The following is a 22,598-nucleotide window of genomic DNA, read 5'->3' as shown; positions in this document are numbered from 1 at the left end:
TCAGAAAAAACTTAAAAAAACATACTCAAATCCTTACGTATGGGACACTATGTTCTGGGAAAGTGCATAATTTGCATAATTAATGTGCTAACCTTGTCTTACCAATTGCAGATTATACTAACTCATACAGGGGTCATGTCCATAAAGGAACTAGGTCAAGGACAAATTCAACTGATTTTAGATGAATATTTATAATTTGTCCCATACGTAAGGTTTGTTTTTGATTTATGCAAATCAAGGCCATATTTCTTGCATAAATTTGCATAATTCAATATTTTCTTTGCCGGAAATATATGATTTAACTCTTTGGCTACAACATGATATCAATAACTTTTTGATAAAATCAAGATGAATTTCGAGCATCTGAGGGGACATTATCTTGGACTTGCCCATATATTGAATGCCTGAAGATATTTTCTTGAAACTTAGTGTATACATGTATTACCCAATTAAGATTCTCTGGTGAAAGTTTGGGGCATGAGGTCAAAGGTCAAAGGTCAAAAGGTCAAGTAAGAATATTAAAACTTTTTTTTTTCTCCATACCTTGGAAAATTGTTCAAGGTATCTTCATGGAACATAGTATATACATATACTGACTGGAATTGATTATATAGAGAATGTAGGGTTCATGGGGTCAAAGGTCAGGGGTCAAAGGTCAAGTGCAACACTTCAAAATTTTACTATTTCCCTCATATTCATGCAATGCCAGCAGGGATATTTTTTTTTACACTTGGTGTATGCATGTGTAACCTAATAGAAATTCTCTGGAAAGTTTTTTTTTTCTTCTTTTTTTGCCTCAAAGGTCAAAAGGTCAAAGATCAAGTGAAAGTGCTGAACTAACTTTTTCCTCCATATCTCGAAGTGGCTCAAGTTATCTTGAAACTTAGTACATATTATGCATGTTCTACCTGAAAGTGATTATCTTATGAATTTTAGGGTCAAGGGCCAGATGAAAATGGTAACAATTTACTATTCAATTCAGAAATTCACACCAATTCTCCACACCTGTACCTTGAAAATTACTCAATGCCTAAATGTATGAATGGGTCAAAGTCAAGTTAAAGTCCTTAAATCCCTAGATACATGCTCTCCTATTCATCCAATTAAACCTAGGTCAAGGAAGGTGAACATTCAACACATTTGTGACAAATTTGTTATTTCAATATTTTGCCAATTTTGTGAAAATGTAATCACACATTGTCCACATGTACTATCTAGACCTATTGGGAAAATCATGCATTATGGCGGAGGCATACCAGTCGCCAAAGCGACATTTCTAGTTGTGAAATGGCATCTGAATTTTCTACTAACTTGTTTCTGATGAACACAGAGTTTAGTTGATATTTATAATTATGTAGAGCTAATTTTGGACAACCATTGTGGTTGATAGAAATGGCTCTCATTAAAATGGTATCCATGGAGTTTATATGACAGTGAACTAGTCAGTTTGTTTGTTTGTTTGTTTGCTGTTTATTCAGTCAGTAGATGATGTGTGTGAATGTTATCAATCTATTGTTAACAGGAAGCAGAAGCAATGGCAGGAAAGACTCAAAAAGTTGGAGGAAAAGGAACTCTGGATGAAGGAACATCCCATCATTCCAGCATATAAACCAAGGTATCCATTTTTTAAATAGTAATGGTTGCAGTCTTTCTTAGGCATGATAGAAAAAAAAATCAAATAAAAATGACAGCAACATTGAGTTATGCATGTATGGCAGTTTACACATGGTTCAATTTTTACCAGACACATAATAAGACACCCAGTATTGCTAGTGGATGTGGACACCTCGTTCTGTTTTGATATTTAAGATTCTGTTACTTGTTAATCACCATATTTTGTGGCAGATGTTCCGAGACCCATTGTATGATTATCTGCATCTTCATCATTATCACTGTCAGCTCTTGGCCCTGAGTAGTCTGGCTGACAATAGATTAAGTCCTGATACAGTTGTATGATGGTACATCATGAACTACAAAGAAGGGGGGCTTTACAAAAGTGAATACCGTGAAATAAGTTTTACTTATTAGGGACAAAGCTTGGTGCTTTCCGACTCATCGAAATCAAATAAAATCAATGGTACAAAAATGAGCAAATCAATGTATTACGTGTACAAGGTAGTAACAATATTGCTGCAAGACAATATTATCATACTAAGTCAAATTGTGGCAGACATAAACATAAACACATACATCAGGGTTTAATGGTTTTGTAGCACCTGGGGGATGATGAGCAGATCGAGCTACTGAGTGTCAGTTTTTCAGTCCACGCTTGTGGTGCTCACTCATACGCGCGGATGAGCGACGGACGCGTCACCCTGTAGGACGAGGACGGCGAGTAGTTCCGATGACAGGACTCCAAAACCCAGCCAGCGACGAACGACGCCGACCGATGCCGAATAGTGACGGGGCTTTGACGAGTGGCGTATGATGTCTGCCAAGTGCTGAGAGTGTCGCTTGCTGAATAGCACCTAGGGAGCGATGCCTGCTGGACGTCGCGTTATAGCGATGCGGGCTGAAAATTTTGTCATGAGCCCAGTTCATCCCTGAAGTAATTAAAATAGCGGGTTACAACAATGAGGGGGTAATTCTATCGTTCCTACCTTTAAACTTCCCTCTGCCATTTGTCTGCCACTTGTCTGCCACATTCATCTTATCGACAAAAGGTATATACCTAGATATATATAATCTATTCAATTTCATACTTATCTATTGTACCAAATTACCCTCCTAATTATACATATTGTAACTTCTATGCAATACATAGAACCAATAATTGCTCTGTTGAATCAACCATTTCCTCACATCCAAACCACCTCTTCTATGCCTTATTCTTACTCCCAAGTGATATGTACACCTTGAGAATGTTGGATACAATGATTGTCATGCTTCCCCCCAAAAAATCAGAGTAACTGATGATAAACAAAGTCAATTATAATCAACTCGCCATAATATGCATTTCTTACGCCTAACTATAACTTCAAAAGAACCTCATCAATAATGTTGATGCAATAAGCGAAGTATATCATTCTCATATCATAACAGTTATATTCCTTACGTTATAAATGTCTTCCTTCTTGGAATTCAAATTCTATATGAAATATACGTGAAAATTAATTACACTTCTGCTTTCAGAGTATTACAACTCTTCAGAATATTACAGCTCTTCACACTTTCCAGGAAAAGAATCTCTTGCTCAAATGATGTAAGCAATTGAAATTTTCCTCCACTTTGATATAGGATATGCAAAAAATACAATTAATATGATAACTTACAGTTTATGGAGGGGTGCTTCAAGCTGGGGGAAATTGGGACTTCTCCTGGCCTGTGCTGCCAAAAGTTGCACTGAAATGGGGCTTCTCCTGGCCTGTGCTGCCAGAAGTCACACTGCCTGCAATGCTCTGGTTCTGCCAGCCATGCACAACCAATTTGCAAGTTTGGGCGTGTGCCTCACCCTCGGTGCCTCCAAATCCCTGTAACACACACACATAGGAGCTAAGGTTGCAGCTCCTCAGCCTCACATCCTTCTGCAAGAAGCTTTGGGTGTCTTCTGTCCACTCTCACACTTTCTCTCTCATATCTTGGCATTCTCATACTCACTTGCATGTACACAAAAATACAAAAGATTTTGCATCCTAGACAATTAACCACATCTGTACAAAGTATGCCCAAACCCTTGGCTATGTGTTTTTGACTTGCTAGGCAGACTGCTAACTTATCCCATTCCTTGTAATAATCCCAACCTAATAAATTCAGAATAAAACTTAGATGTGAGCATGATCCTAATGCTAATGAAAGTAAAAGAAAAGGGGGGGGGGGTAAAACTGGTCAGATTGTGACAATTACCATTGTTTGAGTTTGTGTCTGTATTTTCTTCCCCTCAACAATGAGGTTATCAGGACCTGCTCCGTTGTGGATGGAATTCTGGAGACAGAAAGAAGCCTTCAATTACACTGCAACTCATTCACAGGTAAATACAGTCAACCTCACCTAAGTTAACCTCGCTCAAATCACAAAATTGGCTCAGTTGAAGAAAAAATTCTTCCCAAGATGGATATAAAGTTGTATAAAATCTTTTCATGTAAGTCAAGGAATTTGTTTCAGTTCTTTTGGATTCAACGTAGGCAAGGTCGACTGTAGTATGTTCAGTAGATTTCAGAGAGCAATAATCATTTGGATTCTGTATGATGCTGCTCAAGATACCTGCATCTTCACTGTGTTATTACACATATTCCTAGACTTGGAAAGTCTGTTACTTTGAACTGATTATTTTCCAAAGCTTGTACATATTTTTCAGAGTACAAATATGAATATATAATTATACACAGATGGGACTTATTTTGGTATATTTGGTAAATAGTGTTTTTTTTTTTTAATGACAACATTTGTGATCGGTTGGGCTGGCACTTTGTGACATTTATGGATTTCGTTATAGTTCACAGTCATGAACTACATACTATTTCATTTTTGCGAAGAGAATGCTCCTGGCATAGACAACAATGTTATAAATACAGTGTACATTCTCTTCATTTACTATATTCAACGAATGGTATGTAGAAGCTCTTTCATGCTCTATTCTAGCCAATTTACCCTTCAAATGCATATCAATTAGCTCTCATGCAATAATATTTCTTTTTAGCCTAATGAAAAAAAAATGCACTTGGCTTAAATAGGCATTTGAGGGAGAAAGGTTTGCGGTGACACCATGTGTATGTAGGCCTTATCCGGATAGTAGCATATAAATTGAAAATTAGTAAGGTGCACTTAGGATCTTGTACTATTGATATACAATACAATAAAAGTCTCCAGCAGCTTGTTTATATTTCTGTTCTACTGAGAAAACAAGTGTTGACTTAATTACAGACTGTGTGGAGGTACTGTAGAGTTTAAATCAGCTTTCCAACCAAAATTTTGCTTTGGTCATCACATTCTTGCCCAGGATGTGCATGCATTTGCATTTGAGCCAGAGAATCTTGGGAATGGGCTCAGGAAGTTCCTTGTCACAAGTTACAACCAGCTGTGGCACAGAATTCAGGCTCTTGCGCAGCATAATTGCCATGGATCCTTCTACGAGATCATCCAGGAAGGAGCGGCATGCAAGCTGTATTTTGATCTGGAGTTCCCGCGAGACTCGAACCCTGATCTGGATGGCAGTGCTATGGTCCAGACTCTGATTAAGGTTAGCAGGATCCTTTCTCTTCCAACAAGTGTTAATCCCTGCATCAATTCTGTTGCCTGTCGTTCAAAATAGTCGTAATGACTGCATTTGCTTATTTTTTGTTGTCATTTTGTCATATTTTTATTTGTTTATTCATTAATATATTGTACATGTTGGTTTGGTTATTTATTTATCCATCTGTTTAAACCGGTAATCTTTTCTGTAGCAAGCATTGATGATGCAGAGCGTTTGTGCACCCTTCTGTCAACAAGAAGTTCCTGTGATCACCAATGTATTGTAATATTCCAATTAAAAGAAATAACTGTTGAATTGGAATGTCTCTTGACCTTAGTCAGTGTCATTACCGAATAGGCAAAGTATGAAGGGGAAGATTTTTGCAATAAAAAATGCATTTTATTTGGTCCTGTGGCAAACACCTTTGTTCTGGTGGTGTAAAAATGGAAAAGAAGTAGGCCTACTATTACCAACCTTGCTCAAGTAACCCTTGCTTATGTCAAATAGTTGCCTAGGTCAAAGGTATATTCAAGTCCTCTTTTCTTTATATTTTATTGGTTTTTATCCCTCCTAAGTTGAATTTTCTGGAAGTCGAAGCTATTTCTTCAGTCCAAATAGATTCGACTTGGGCAAGGTTGACTGTATTTTGACACCTCTTTTGTCACATTTCTACTACCCAGTTTGTCATTTACCAGCTTCGTCGGGTCTACAATGTTCACTGCCATGAGCGTCACGTGATCAATCTTGACGCAAGTACAGATTCTAAGTTCAGCTGTCACCTTATTTTCAACATTCCTGGAGTCGCATTCCAAGACACCACACATGCAGGTGCGTCACACTCATTGATCAGTTTTGTTGATTGCTGTGGTGTTGTATTAAAAAAACAAACAAGCACAAACTATGTCTTTTCGGGTTTTGCAAGTTCTGATGACTATCAAAGGAAGAATAAACTGGTGCTTTAAAGTCGGACGATCGTCACCCCTAATGGTACGTTATTGCATAACTCCTCCTCCGAACGAAATTTGTGCATGCAATCCTATTGTGCAATGCCAGACTGCAGTGCTATTCATAAACATGTGGGACTGTGTGTGTGTGTGTGTGTGTGTGTGTATGCATCATGCACATACACAAACTTTGTGACCGCGAGCTACGGTGATTGGAGGAGAGAGGCCAGAAGACGCTTGGCTCTTTTGGCCTCTCTTCATGCGCATGCGCACTGTGAGTGTGCGTCTATTCGGATCCCTTCAGAAGCTTCGCGTGGCTCGGACAGCCATTTTGGGTAAGACCTGTGTGTGTTCGCTGACCCATTGAGCCAGCGCTATTCTCATTCGGTGTCACGACATTTGATACAGAATGGGGGGAGGCAGCGTGTTGCGTTCATCTCCGTGCCGCACAAACCACTCGCCACGATTGTAAGGCTTTAAGGTATTGTGTTGTGTATATTCCTTGTCTCAGCAACCAGTGACATGCCCTCTGTATCACCTTCCTTTATTGACAGGTCTGCTTCTAGATGTAGTAAGATTCCATGTAACCAAGATTCACAAGTAATCATGATAAACCTGAAGCCCTAAATTTTTGCAGAATACCAAAGTGATGATGTTATAGTCCTTTGTTAAAGGCATAATTTACCATTTGCAGAAGAAACAAAAACCCAGCATTAGTGCTTTAAAATAGTTCTAAAATGTGAGTTAGGGATAGAAACAACCACTGCAAAAATTTGAATCCACATAATCGATGTAAAGTATTGTTAAGTACACAAAATGTGAACAATAGATATAATAAGAATGCTCTCAGATTAAACCGTCTACAGTTATGGTTTATCGAGAAAAATGCTGATATCTCCTTATATTTTAGGCTTTATTGTGAAAATCTTATATGGTAGGATGTTTTGTGATACAACATACCTACACATATGCATTTTATTTCGGAAGTCTCGAAAGAGACTACGATGCATAGGAGTAATAATAGGAGAGCCCGCACGCGCGTCCAGCAATACGTTCGCGTTCGTTCCAGGCATGGCTCCGCGGTTTGATTTCTATCCATTAATTCATCGCCTTCAATTTCCTTCTCGCGAGGAAATTTTGCTTCGCCGGTCATCCAGAACCAACTGAGAAGTGTTTTGACGCATCTTTCGAGCCTAAACTTTACGGGGGCTCGATGAATATGAGCTCGAAAGAGCAGCACAATCCATCCTTCGCTTTACGTGCTACACGTGGACAGGAGGTCTGTGCCACGAGGCCAGAGTTACCACCACCAGCGCCTCCCTCCGGTGATGCCGGTACGGCGCACGTACAGAAGAATGTGAGCAATGGAAAGGCTAAGGCTCAAGATTCGGGGAAGAAGTAGATGAAGAAAATTCCCAAAAAAGCTCCTCATACGGTATCAAAAGCCCCTTCCGAGGATCGGGCGTCTACCTCCGGGGACGTTACTTCTCGTCTAGACAAACTTGAAAATCTCCTCGCCGAAGTGGTGAAACACCTTCCCCAATCGCATGATAAAACCACTAGCCGTGCTGCTGTGGTACATACACGTACACCGTCTACATCGAAATCTACAGCGGAGGATTTTTCCCGCTTGTCTACTAACGTCCGCCATTTTGTTGGGGACGATTTTGATACGTCTGATGACACAGAGCGTGATGACCCGTTCAATGACGAAGGGGTGGAAGAGGTTCCCCCTGCTGCACAGCTACCACCGTTGGCAGCCAAGTATGCTATTCCCCTCGGGATTGGGGAGGCAGTTGACGAGGACATCGCAAAATCGGTGAACTACTTTATTGGCAACAAACTAGAAGATAAAGCCATCGAAGAAACGGTTGAAAAATACCCCCCACCGAGCAACTGCCCCCACCTCGATACACCTAAAGTGAACGCTCCCATTTGGGAACACCTGCAGTCCGTCACACGTAATCGAGATCTGAAATTACAGAGAGTGCAGAAATGTCTGACTCGCGGTATTGGGGCTCTTCTTCGCTCTCTCGACGCGCAAGATATCTCCGAGTCTCAGCAAGACGCACTTGCCCTATTGAGTAACGCACACTTCGAACTGAATTGCGTGCGGAAGGAGCTGATTAAACCGGACATCAACTCGGAATACGTGCATCTCTGTAAGCCTTCCACACCAGTCACGCAGCTGTTGTTTGGTGACGATCTCACAAGACAGATGAAAGATCTAAAAGAACAACACAAGGCCTCTGCTGGGGTCATGAGGACCCAGCAGAAACATACTTCTCGTCCGAGCGGCTCTTTCCATCCGTACAGACGGCCCTTCAACAGCGGAGCGCGCCGGCAGGCTCGCGATGCGGGCTGGACGGGCTCGCGTAGTGCTGCAGCCTCACGCTTCGTGCATGGAACGGCAAATCGTCCTTTTTTAGACCAGCGCTACCAGGGGAAGTCGCGACCTCCCCCACAGCAACGGCCACAGAGCAGAGCTCATCCACAGGCCAGAAGCAAGACCCCCTACATCTACTCCTCGATTTACTAGATCTATAGAATCTAGACCTACCACTTCATGTGTACATGACCATCCAGTTGGAGGTCGACTGAGGCTTCATGCATGTAATTGGGAGAAGTTAACTTCAGATCCCACAGTATTACAAGCTGTGAATGGCTATAAACTTGAATTCAAGCCTGAATGTTTTCCACCTGAAAGGCTTAAACCTTTGGTTCAGTTCAAAGTAAAGAATGAAGTTTTGGCCAATATCCAAGCTGAAATTGATTCACTGGTAGCCAAGAATGTTATTGAACCTTGTTCACATGAAGCGGGAGAGTTCATCTCTAACATTTTTACCCGCCCTAAGAAGAATGGCAGCCTTCGTGTCATTCTTGACCTCTCAGAGTTGAACAAAAGCCTAGTCTATCAGCATTTGAAAATGGATTCCATCCATACAGCAATGCAATTTATCACACCAGATTGCTTTCTAGCCTCAGTCGACCTTCAGGATGCTTACTATTCAGTACCAGTTGATCCGCAGGATAGGAAACACCTGCGATTTATGTGGCAGGGCAAACTTTGGCAATATTGCGCACTGCCAAACGGGCTTAGTACAGCACCGCGTTTGTTCACAAAGCTTCTCAAACCAGTTTTTGCTCATCTGAGAAGAGCAGGTCATATGGTAGTGGGATACCTAGATGATACTATCATTATTAGGAAGAGTGAGGCTTGCACTCAAAGAGCAGTCAATGCTACGAGTGATCTCCTCGAAGACTTGGGGTTTCTTGTCCATCAGACTAAATCAGTGTTAAAACCCACTAAAGAAATCACCTTTTTGGGATTTGTCCTTAACTCTGTGAGCATGACAGTTACTCTTCCTGAATCTAAGAAGGAAGATATCATTGCTGAGTGCACAAGTCTGTTGAATGCCACAGAGCCCTCTATCCGAGAAGTGGCTAGAGTGATAGGGAAACTGATTGCTACTTTTCCTGTAGCCCAATATGGGCCCCTCTACTACAAAATCTTGGAAAAAGAAGATTTTGGCATTGAAGGCCAATAAAGGTCATTTTGATAGGAAAATGAGCTTGTCTAATAGAGCCAAACAGGAACTGAAGTGGTGGATTGACCACATACAGTACACCTCTAATCCTATCGACAGACCCAGGCACACAATAGAATTATGCACGGATGCGAGTGGGTCTGGTTGGGGAGCAACAGACATGTGCACAAACATAGGGCGACGATGGAATGAAGTGGAAAGAGAAAAGGCTGTTAACAATGAGATAAATTATCTAGAAACCCTTGCAGCAGGATTGGCATTGAAGTCTTTTTGCTCTAGCCTGAGAAATGTTCGTGTTCTCATTAGAATGGATAATACAACTGCAGTCTCATATATCAACAATATGGGGGGCTTCAGATCCCAGGACTGCAACAATTTGGCACATGATATTTGGGAATGGTGTATTGAAAGACAAATTTGGATCACAGCCGCCTACTTGCCAGGACGGCTCAATACCACAGCAGACTTCATGTCAAGGAAGTTTAACGATCGAACAGAGTGGATGCTTAACAAAGCCCAATTTACTGAAGTGGTAGAACATTTCGGCCTCCCTGAAATAGATCTTTTCGCTTCCAGACTTAATGCACAGCTACCCAGGTATATCACTTGGTAGCCTGACCCTTCGGCAGAGAATGTAGATGCATTTACAGTGGATTGGGGTCCATTATGGTTCTATGCTTTCCCTCCCTTCTGCCTTATCCCTAAATGTCTGCAAAAGATAAGGGCAGATAAAGCCACAGGGTTGTTAGTAGTACCAAACTGGCCTACACAATCATGGTTCCCAGCACTTCAGGACATGCTGACTGAAAAACCACTTGTCCTGCGTAGACATGCACAACTTCTTGTTCAACCTGTGTCTTTAATGCCCCACCCCTTACACAAACATTTGGATTTGCTTTGTTGCAGGCTTTCGGCCAACCCTTCAGGTCGCAGGGATTGAGTGAAGGTACCGTCAAGGTCATCATAGCTTCTTGGAGGAAATCTACACGACAGCAATATCATAGCTTCATCAGCAAATGGAAAGTTTTCTGCACTACCAACAACATTAACTATCTCCAGACATCATCGGAATGGGCACTAGAATTTCTTTCAGACTTGTTCCGTAAGGGAGCCAGCTACGGTACTATAAACTCTGCTAGAAGTGCACTGGCTTCTTTTCTGACACTCACAGACAGTTCGTTCTCCATAAGCACTCATCCTCTAATAACTAGATTTGTGAAGGGAGTCTTTCACTTATGACCCCCCAGACCCCGCTACACGGAGGTGTGGGACGTTAGAACTGTCCTCAACTATCTGAGGAGGAAATCACCTGCAGCCGAATTGGGTTTGAAAGAGCTAACGTTGAAAGTGACAATGTTATTAGCGCTTCTCTCAGCACAGCGGGTACAGACATTGAATGCCTTGAGAATATAGACAAGATGACATTCAAAGACAATTCCGTCAATTGCATCATTGATGACTTGTTAAAGCACCACAGACCTGGTAATACAGGCCAAGTCGTTGGCCTAAGAGCGTACCCTCCAGACAGAAGAGTTTGCATTGTACGATACCTTCGAGAGTATCTGAGAAGGACTCAGATCATTAGGAAGGACCAAAAGTATCTGTTAATAAGTTTTTGTAAACCGTATCACAGTGTTGCCACCCAAACTTTGTCACGATGGATTAAGACAGTTATGGCAGAAGCTGGGATTGACACCAGCTTGTTCTCGGCACACTCCACAAGAGCAGCCTCAGCGTCTGCTGCCCAGAGGAAAGATCTGCCTGTACATGAGATTTTGGCACAGGCAGGCTGAAGTAACGAGAAGACATTTCAAACATATTACGCGAAACCCCTCAGGAATGAGAATGGAGGTTTCAGCCATGCAGTATTATCGGAAAAGGTAAAGACATACCCCTTAGTGGTAAATATGGTCATTGGTACAGTTCTGTATGGCCCAAAAATGTGACTACCGTCTTCAAAGTCTCCTATTATTACTCTTATGCATCATAGTCTCTTTCGAGACTTCTGAAATAAAATAGAAAATTTAAATGAGAACTTACCTGTTTGAAATTTAAATTGTATTTTATGAGGAAGGCGAAGGAAGAGACTACAGTCCCTCCTCTCCCACCTTTCTTCATAATCTCAGGTAGTTCTCAATAGCAGTAGGATGACTGCTGGTATTGGTATTCACATTTTTCGGAGCTACTAATATTGCTGGACGCGCGTGCGGGCTCTCCTGTTATTACTCATGCATTGTAGTCTCTTCCTTCGCCTTCCTCATAAAATACAATTTAAATTTCAAACAGGTAAGTTTTCATTTAAATTTTCTATCAAATGTGATATCTTGAACATTTTTGAAATCACTGCTCCCAAAGGTGAACTGGACCTTTAACCCTATTCTAACTGGGCTATTTGAGACCAAGTTTTTACCGGGGGGGGGGGGGGGGGGGGGGGGGGTCAAATTGACCGTCCCCTCCCCCCCTCCTCCCCCCCCTTTCAGATCTCGGCCGCCGATCACACGATCGCCGCAAAATTTTGTCTAAACATAGAGCCGGATGTCAACTACAAGATTACATGGTCATACAACAGAAAAATTTTGATTTTCTATTCTTAGTAAATTAATTATGCAAATTTACGCATGAAATAATATTTTTACCTATATAACTCCATTAGAGGTAGGGGATACATTTTACAGAACTCCCAAAATGCATCAAAACATTAAATATGCACCTCAGGGGACTTGTTTAGGCCACTGCTTAGAAATTTGGAAGTCAACAGTTATCTACAATTTGAATAATGCACAAAACTCAACTACTCAGTAGTTCTGTGTGTCAGCCACACTTAACCCTAACTGCACTGGGGGGGGGGGGGGGGGCCTCGGAGGCCCCCCCCCCCCCGACATTTCGCACGATTACTCTGCAACACGCAATGCTCTCGCCGCGATGCTCTGTGACTTTTTTCGTTTGAGTTTCCCGCACATTTTGACACCAAATTTGTGACGCCTGGGAGTACGGTTCTGAAGTTACATGACTTTTTGTACATGCACGTGAGGCCAAAAATGGCTAAAAAATGTGATTTTGTGTACAAAGTCAATGCAAATTGAGTTTTTTCACATGGTTCATATGAATATGCTTATTTTTACTCTCAATGGCTAAAATTAGTTTGTTTTAGGAGTATTATGCTTAAAAAAGTGTCTGTGACAAATTTTGTTACAAAAAACAACAGAAACAAAGTCGAAAAAACAAAGAAATACATAAGAAATTCATGAAACAATAAAATAAATAAGAAATTAATTTTGATACCGAATTTTTTTTCAAGTACATGTGCTAAGAATGCCACAAAGAATAATTATACCAAAAATGAGCACTTTTGGAGCTTTATTTACCGATTTAGATGAAAGATTCTGATTTCTCGCATAAATTATCATAGTTAATCAAAATAAAATAAAAGAAGACTATTTTCTAAAATTTAGAAACACGATTTTGTAGATTACATCGCACACTACCATTGTGCAAAGTTCCGCGGCGATCGTGCGATCCACGGCTGAGATCTTGGGGGGGGGGGGCTTGAGGCCCCCCCCCCCCCAGTCTTTCGAGCTACCAAAATAGCCCAGTCTTTTTAGGGTTAAGCCTTTTTGTTGCAGTCTTCTGTATTTTTTTTATCTATAAACACAAATCTAAAAGTATAAGAGCTGATGTAATAATTCTTTAAGCTGTCAAAGTACAAACTCACAATAAGATCTTATCCCTGTTTGATCATCACCAAATTGCACTTTCAGTCTTGCAGCCTCTTTAATTAAGAACATTGATGATTTTCAATTTATTCTCATTTACAATTATAAGTATTCTCAGCTGCAATGATTACACTTTCTGTAAGTTAAAAGGATTGGTCTACCTTGATGCGATTGCAAGCCTTTCTATCATGAAGCAGGTCTCCAGAATACAGTAGTAAGTGGAGGTCTCCCGACAATAGGTGTATTGTAGACCTAGAACACACCATCACTTCAAAGGTTTGTTGCACTAGACATACAGTATTAGTATGTCTGTGAAAATTATCCAACTGCATGACGAAGCCATTCATGGTGTAGCTTGACTCGCCGAAAAAAAGAAGAAAAGAATTAACACATTGGATGGAAGAAGCATATAATGTATTTGATAAAATGTTAAAGATCTTCAGGAGTCAGACCATCATTTCATTATCTATGTCACTGTAATTGACACCTTAATGCATGATATCTTATGTACAGAATTTTAAATCTATTATGTAAGTGTAAATGAAGCAGTAGAGTTCATATGTCTTGCATTCCACTGTAAGTAAACTACAGATGTCATGTAACTGTATCAACTTCCCCTCCCCCACCTACAAGGAGCATTTCATTGCTGCTCCTTTGATACAGGGTATTTGGCAATTTGTTTGCTGGTTCTTAGGACTTTTTTCCTTCTCACTTTGCTCTAAACTATAGCGGAGATGAAAAACACACAAACTGAAATCTACATCAGAGAATCATTCGAACTGTATAAGCTTATGTACCATGCTGAATGTGATGTGCACAATAAAATAGCCACCTGGCAGGACTGTTACCTTAGAGGGAGGACTGAGGGAACAGGGAATGCATGCAAACATAACGTCTCTACTTGGCTGCTCAAAACACACATAAATAAATCCATATAATGAGCAACTGACTAATAAAAGAATAATGTTGAGTTTTATAACATAGCACCCTGGACTGGAACACTAAAGTGGTTTGCAAAGTACTGTTTATATCTTGGAGCATTTCATGACGAGATGAGGGCACAAAAAAGTCTTCCATCTTACCTGGCACTCATTTCTCTTATTTCATTCATTTAGTCTTCCTTGATGGAAGAAAGTGTGAAAGAAAAAAACAGAGATGTTTACTCACAAAAGCTCCTCATGTAGATAATAACCCTTAGGTATTTCGATGGCTGTTGTCAGGCGGTTGCATCAAGCGAATGACGACAACATTCAGAGATGCCAACATATACGGTTTCGCCGTAATTTATTACGGAAAAGTGCACCAAACTACGTTATTACGGTCATTGCACTTTTTATTACGGTTTTCAAAGATATAATGTATTAAAAAAAAATTGATGTTGTGGTAATATGAAACAGCATGTTCAAATACAAGAATAAAACAACAACAGTGATATTGATTGAAATTTGACACCCATTCATGCCAGCCAGGCCAGACTGCCGTGTAACTTCAAAGCACATTCCGACAGCTGGCTGGCTAAACTTGCGGGGCAAAAGAATTTGCGCGCGCGTGTTAATAATTGCTGGATTGGAGGGCCTGCCCGGGCCGCGTTTTTTTTAAAGACGGCACAGATTGGGGCATGGCGCGTATTAAACCTATGGGAAACACGTTGGGTTAGGGTTAGGGTTTAGGGTTAGGGTTAGGGTTAGGGTTAGGATTTGATGGTTAGGGTTAGGGTTTGGGTTAGGGTCCCCAATCTGTACCGTCTAAAAAAAACACGCGCCCGGGCCTGGGAAGAAGGGTGATTAGTCTATGAGTTATCAGAAGTAGACCCTTTGAACAATTGCAAACATCTTGATGCACTGTACTGCTAGCTGTCAGTGCTGAGTAAACAGTTTCACTGCTGCACTGAATGTGCAGTGTTCATCTGTTCTACAGATCATTAAGAGGCCGACACTACTGGAACTATACCCCATCACAGAATTTAAAGATGTTGAAATCCCTATCCTGAATGTTTTCACTTCATATTTTACTATTTTGACTTAGATAGAATAGATGTAGATTGACCCATGTGCACGATCTTTTCATCGCACACGGCGATCTCTATAACAGTCCCACATATGCAGATTTGTGTAAGTTCTCCACACAAGAAACCTATGGCAAAACTGTACACAATACGTTGCAGTCTGAAAAAGTGTTGACTTTTTGATGCGGGTTTTTTGAATGGGGAAAAATTGTTTTGGGGATTTCGTCAGTGTTGAGTGTTTAACTTTTTGGGCGGGCGTAAAATTTGATGCAGGCTGTGACGGGAACCATGACATCAACTGACCTGTGGGAAAGACATGCCCTTCAAAGTATAATCTTTTCAGGATGACTCTGAGCTACTATAAGGAAGACATCACTCCTGCCATGTTTTGTTTTTTTTGTTTTGTTTTTGTTTGTTTGTTTGTTTTTAATCCCCACATGACCTCAAGGATTACAGACACATGTATAGGTATTTCAGAACTTATTTTTAGTATCTTTAAAATGATAGGTTAATGACTGTACATGTTATGTGAGTCTGTGCGCGTATGCATGACGTGTTTGTATCATACAAACGCATATGTACACACATTTAAAAGGATATGGAATCAATAAAAAAAAAATCACTGAAAACAAAAACAAACACACACACAATGGGCACGCATGCGCGCAGCAGAGTATGTCCAGGCTGATATACTCAATTGTGTTTGCGCACATGCAACGCAAATTTTTAATAATCACCAGATTACTGACAAAAAGTAAATTACCCCTATTTATTACTGACAAATGGGTGAGATATTACTGACAAGTAGGTTTGAGGGTTGGCATCTCTGCAACATCTGGAACATCAAACAAAAACATATGTACAGAGTTACTAGAGTTATTGTCTATCTCCCCCCTAAGTCGCTGTCCAACTGGAAAGTGCGACAGGGGCTGTAGTGGATGGAAGTTTATTTCACATAGTCCTTGATCCATTCAGGTGGTCTCTTGACACGCGTGGATCGTCGCGGGTTTGGAGTGTCAGCCATTGGTGGGTTGCCTGCAGTTGGCTGTGGCAGGCGGGGTCCCGTGGCAGGTAGTGCAGCTGGAGTTTGGGCTTCTGGCGGTTCCATTGGTGCCTCGGCAGCGGGTGGCGTGGGCTGAGGCGGAACATCAGGAGTTGGGCGTGTGACTTGGACAACTGGTTGATCGCGGTTTATCTCCTTCGTGATCTTGTGGTGGGTGGGTTTGATCCATTGCTTCTCCAATGGAATTGCGGGAGGTCGAGGGGTTAGTCGCCCAATGTCGTCGATGATGGATCTACGAGGCTCTGGATGGAATACGGGGGTGTATTTCCGCAGGAATTTCCTGTTTCTCAATGTCAGGCGGCCTGAGCCATCGACGCGCACAAGGTACTGGTCATATTGTCGCACTTCTATCACAAGACCCGTCTTATCCCACTTCTGGGGGTACAAGCCAATTTGATTCTGGATGCGCACCATGTCACCTACTTTGAGTGGTGGGAGCTTGCGAGTGTGTTCGCACCAGCGCTCTGCCTGAAGCATGTGGCGGTTGCGTAAGGCTGCCTGCCTGGCAGTAAGTGTGTCGTGCCAGGTCGAATGTGGTGTATACCGGCCAGGATGAATTGGTACGAAATCCCTGATTGGGCGGCCAAAGACACATTGAGCTGGTGAAACTTTTGTGGTCGGGTCTGGTGTGTTGTGGTATTGCAGTATTGCTCGCTGGAATGAGTTAGTGTCTAGCGTACCGCCTTGTCCCGTGTTGTCTGCAATGATACGCTTGACAGTCTTAACACCCACCTCAGCACGACAGTTGCCATGGGGGAAGGCAACGGATGAGAGCCGATGGTGTACGCCCCATCGGTGGAGGAAGTCGCGAGTCATGGCTGCTGTAAATTCAGGACCACCATCTGACGTGATCTCATCGGCGATGCCATAAGTTGCAAAGATACGTCGCAGGCAAGCGATGAGGCCGGCAGCTCCATTTGCGGCACTTTCAACGATAGGCCAGTTGGAGTATCTGTCGACAACCACAAGGTAGTTGCTGCCTTTGTACTGGAAGTAATCGGCACATATGCACTGAAAAGGGTAGGCTGGTTCAAGGCATGGCATTGGTGAGGCACTAGGTTGTGATGGTGCCATGCGATTACAATGGCTGCAACGGGCCCTGGCGTTATGGATGGCGTGTGTGATACCTGGCCAGAAGACCGAGGACTCTGCTCTTGCAGTCATCATGGAGGTGCCTTGATGGGCAGAGTGGAATGCCCGAATGCAGTCGTCGCGTAACGTTGGTGGGATAACAACCCGGTCTTTGTACATGATAACCCCATCGAGGGTGTAAAGGTGGTCACGGAATTGGTAGTATGGGCGAAGGGGTTCAGGCCATCCATGTCGTGTTCGGGGCAAGTCTCCGTACTTGAGCATGTTGGTGAGGCGGGCCAAGTCTTGGTCACTTGTGGTTGCCAATTTGACGCGATCCCAGGTTATCGACTGTAGGCCCTCGAGGGATGCAGATGCAGAAGCTTCAAGCAAGATGTCAATGTCGCATTGCATGGGAGCGTTGTCTCGTAGCAGCGCCATGAAGTCTGTGGGCCCAGGTGTGCACGAAGCGGAGCCTATGTCCTCCTCGAGTGGGTATTTGGCCGGGTTGGGATCACCTGTAGGATGGCGAGACATGCAGTGGAAGGCCGGTTCCTTGCACCTTGGATGTGAATCACTCGGAAGCTGTAGCGTCTTCTCCTTGAGGTTACGGAGGCGTGGCTTGCTTATCTCATCGAGGGCGCGGGTCGCAAAGATGCCAAGGAGCGGCTTGTGGTCAACTGCGACAACGAGGTCCTTGCATCCAAGGACAAAGTATCGTGCACGGTCGAGGCATCTGCCACGGCGAGGGCCTCCCCTTCAATGGGTGCGTAGCGTGATTCGGCTGGATGTGTGAATCGGCTGCCGACTAGAACGATCTTCCACCCTTCGCGACAACAAAATGGCTTGGCTGTGCCTTCTGCATGACATTGGCAGTGTTTCTGCAGTAGCCAAAAGCCAATGCCAGTTTTTGACCTGTCCGTGATGAGGCATGTGGGCTTTGATTTATCAAAGATCTTGACGCCATTGTGTATCTCATTGATGATCCTCTGTTTGGACTCACAGAAGAACTTGTCTAGCGTCTCATCCCAATGGAAGGTCTGTCCTGGCTTGAGGAGATTGCGGAATGGGGTCATGGTATCCGCCATTGAGAATGCATATGCAACTTGATTCACGAGGCCAAACCACGACCTGACATCTTTGGTCGATTGTGGGGTAGGAAAGTCGCGAATGGCCTGCAAATACCGTTGGCTTGTGCGTCGTGACTGGTGATCTCAAATCCCGCAAACTCAACTGTGTCTGCTGCGAAGACGAATTTGTCGGGGTTGAGAGAGATGCCTTTGTTGCCACAGTTTTCAAGCCATTCCGTGGTTTGGTGAAAGCTGGCTTCAATCGAATGTGACCACAGGAGGGTATCGTCGATGCACTTCACTTTGTCTGGGATGTGCGAGACTACCTCATCAAACCGGCGGTGTAGCTGTCGCCAGAAGCAATGTAGCCTTGTGGGCATACCCGGTAGCGGTAGCGTCCCCATGGCGTTATGAATGTAGTCAGGTGGCGGTCGTCCTCGTGAAGTGGGATACTATGGTATCCATTCCAGGCATCACAGACCGTCTTAGTGGTGTTGTGTGGGACGGATCGCGCAAGATGGAATGGTGATGGAGTGTGATGCGTCTCCCTAACAGCGTTGGTGTTTAGTGCCTGCATGTCAACAGTGCGGCGGGGGGTTCCATTTTTCTTGGCACATATGACCATTCGGTGGCAATATGTTACAGGTGTGCCCACAGGGACTGGCTCGATACACCAAGGCTGACATCTCTATCCAGACCCGCCTTGACTTCGTCTTGCCAATGGATGGGAACAGGGATGGGGGTATGGTGTGCCACTGGTGTAGCCTCTGGGTCGATCATCAAGCGCATGGGGGGGGGGGGGGGGCCATCCATCATCGGAAGTGGTGTGTGCGTGCAGGTGTTGAACGTTGATGAGGCATAGCAATCCAAGAGCCACTGTTGGAGGCGTTCTCTATTGTCGCTGGTGGCTGGAAATGGAAGTGCAGTGGGACGTGGAGGCAGCTTGCTGCGAGGTGGGCAGTCACAAGGCCTTGTTTCATGGGTGAAGTCGCCAGTTGTTGAGCACTCGCCGACCGTGGGAAAGGTGGCAGGAATTAGCTTGAGGGCTATGCACGCTTCGCGACTGAGGAAGAGTTTGTCAGATTGGTCAGTGATGTACACCATCTGCTTGGTCATGAGGGTGTCCCCTTCTGGTGAGCGACCCATGAAACGTACCAAGGTGGCTCCAATGATGTTGATGCCTTTGTTATTGGCAGCGCGCATCGACATTTTGACAGGGAGTAGGTCACTTCTTTTTAGGCCCAGTTGTGGCAGTATCTGCACTCCTCCTAAGCAACTCTGGCATCCTGTATCGGCTGTGCTGTCGATGGGGGTGGGCTGAGTGTCACTCGCTAGAGGAAAGCCAAGTGCTTCATAGTCCTCGCGGTGGACGCTAGCCGTAAGGGTGATGATTGGTTGAGGCATGGACGCGTGTTTAAGCCAAGCATTTGAGAGTTGATCGTGTACGTGGTGGTCCAGGGTGATGGCTGCACTGGTATTATGGTTGGAATTGACATGGGTCTGGTTGTAGGGGAGGCCGCTGATCCCACATAGTTGGCCAAACTCGGCGTCCTCCTGCGAGGCGGAGGCTGTAGTGTTGCGTCGTCCGCCTTTGCATACAGAGCTGAAGTGGTTCCGGATGTTGCACTTCCCACAGGTCTGGCCGTAGGCGGGGCATTCTTTGCTGCGGATACGAGCAAATGCCTTGGTGCCATGGCCATGTTTGCCGCAGTACATGCATGTATCACTGGGGTCAGGGGGTTGGCCAGCCTGAGCTTGTGGTTTCTGTGCACGGTCTTTGACTGATCCCCGTTGCTGCCGTCTGTATGTACTGCTTGCTGGACTCTTTCTTTTCAACAAACTGCAGGACTTCTTCAAGTGAGGGAGACTAATTTGTGTCACCAAGGAGTTCGAGTTGGATATCCTTGTCTGCGAGGCCTTGACTTACGATGTCACGTATCATGGGTTCAGTGTAGTCCACGTCGGTGTCACAATTTGGGCACTGTATGGTGTATTGACGAGTATCTGCCTGGCCACGGACCCTGGCGCTGAAGGCGCGAACCGGTTCATCATGATCTTGTCGCATCGTATGAAGCTCAGCACGAGTCACCATTGCATTCTCTGCCCTGATTGCTAGTTTTTTCATGAGCATTAGAACATCAGCTTTACTTTTGTTGGTGAGTGAGCCCCCAGCAGTGCGGGTCAGGTCCCGACGCAGCTTTTCGTCACAGCATTCAAGCAGTTGAAGTATGAGAGATTTCCCAGTTATCCCGGTTGCTTCTTCATAGTCAGCCCAACGGGTGAGGAAGTAATTCCAGTCCTCAGACGTACTTTCTGCGACTAGCATAGGTCGGTGGACTTTCTCAACCTTGGCTGTGATGTGGGGGGGGGGGGGTTGTGCGTCCATGTTTGCATGGGCAAGACCATGTATTTTCAAGAGTTCTAGGGCGAGCTGTGCATCCACATCACCTGTGTTGTAGGTGCATTCTGGAAAGGGACAGTTAATTGCGGGCATCTTGCTTGTTGCCGAAATATACTGATCCAAGTTCGATAAGGTGGTTGGCAGACTATGTTGTCGTCATAGATAAAAACCCTTAGGTATTTCGATATCTGTTGTCAGGCGGTTGCATCAAGTGAATGACGACAACATCTGGAACATCAAACAAAAACATACGTACAGAGTTACTAGAGTTATTGTCTACTCATGAGTTCATCATCAGTGATGCTTTCATCCCATAATGACTTATTTCCCTCAGTATCTGATAAAATTTCGGGATTTTCCCCTCCTGGAAGTCTCTGGGCGGGGCAGTTTTGTTCCCCATTGGTAGAACCTCTCATCCCATCTCTTTGACTCCCCAGATTCTCCTTGTGCAATTTACCGTTTCCATGGCAACTCTGCTCCACCTGATCAGCGAGTGCCATCAGTTCTTCCTCATCCCATTCTGTGAAGGACGGGAGGAACTCCGGAGGAACGGACTTCTCTTCTGACTTGAAGTTCTGCTCCTTGCAGACTGGGTCATGACATTTCTGGTAGTACACGCCTTGTCTCAGATCAACTACAATCCTGACGTAGGAAAATGAATACGAAAAATTAAGTATAGAAGGGAGAAGGAGATGTTCAAAGTGTGCTGTGCAAGTCAAACTGTATTTTTGACCCATCACCACAATAGTCTGTCAAAGATGTTGAACATTAATTTTCTAATTTTCATATTTTGTTACTGTTCTGGAACCACACTTTCAAGTGATACACGTACATATTTTCTCATGCTGCATGTCAAAATACATTTGTAACAACAAATAAACAAAAGACACAAGGGTCTAGCACTCACCTGAGCAGCACGCTTTGCCTTCTGGCATTCCATTTATAACCATTTTTCAACCTAACACTTGGACAGGACGCTAGATAGATATCACCCTTGTGATAACTGTACAAATATAAAATTCCAATTTTGCAGACAAATTAACTAATTTTGCAACTTTATCAGGGTAATGTAGTTGTGGATCACTTATCATTGACAGTTACCACCTGTTGTCCACAAGTGAGATGACAATGTGGACTTATCTGACTGCTTCTTTAAAATGAGAGGGCGTACAAAATCTAGGTAAAGGCTTTAGAGAGAAAAAAAATCCTTCTGTTCTTCAATAGAATATGTGACATCAAGTCATCAGCTGAGAACAAGAAGGGCTTTATTGCAATTTTGAGGGGCATGGACTTATTGGTATCATGTTGTAGAGCTTAATCTCCTCTACAATATGGTGTCAATTTTGAATTTGTTCAGTAAAATGTTGAAAATTAAAACCACACAGGCTGTTTTTACTCTATATACTTGGAACATTGCTTATAAATCTACCAACTTTTGATCAAATAAACAGCAACCTTTAACCTTGACCTTTAATCCTTGTCATTCCAAGAAAATAATTGTCTATCCTTCATACTGTATCACCAAGTTTAGAACACCCTCAACACAAGAAAATATCAAGGAAACGAGGAAAAACATTGATACTCACAATGTCACCTATTAAATTTTCTCGTGG

The 22,598-nt window shown here is 43.3% G+C and overlaps 1 protein-coding gene and 1 pseudogene across 1 annotated transcript in view; both read left to right on the top strand.

Annotated features, from left to right (window-relative positions):
- The window catches only part of LOC140228419 (DNA-directed primase/polymerase protein-like), a 73,708-nt gene that overhangs the window by 10,460 nt on the left and 40,650 nt on the right, over positions 1–22,598 (top strand). The window contains exons 2-5 of the mRNA XM_072308637.1: positions 1,523–1,615; positions 3,889–3,967; positions 4,937–5,176; positions 5,851–5,998. Coding sequence (XP_072164738.1) covers positions 1,523–1,615; positions 3,889–3,967; positions 4,937–5,176; positions 5,851–5,998 — 560 coding nt within the window. The remainder of the gene's footprint in view (positions 1–1,522; positions 1,616–3,888; positions 3,968–4,936; positions 5,177–5,850; positions 5,999–22,598) is intronic.
- Positions 7,334–8,653, top strand: LOC140228966 (uncharacterized; annotated as a pseudogene).

The sequence above is a fragment of the Diadema setosum genome, chromosome 5, assembly GCF_964275005.1.
Source record: "Diadema setosum chromosome 5, eeDiaSeto1, whole genome shotgun sequence".
NCBI classification, from domain to species: Eukaryota; Metazoa; Echinodermata; class Echinoidea; order Diadematoida; family Diadematidae; genus Diadema; species Diadema setosum.
This window is presented reverse-complemented; position numbering and strand designations above follow the sequence as displayed.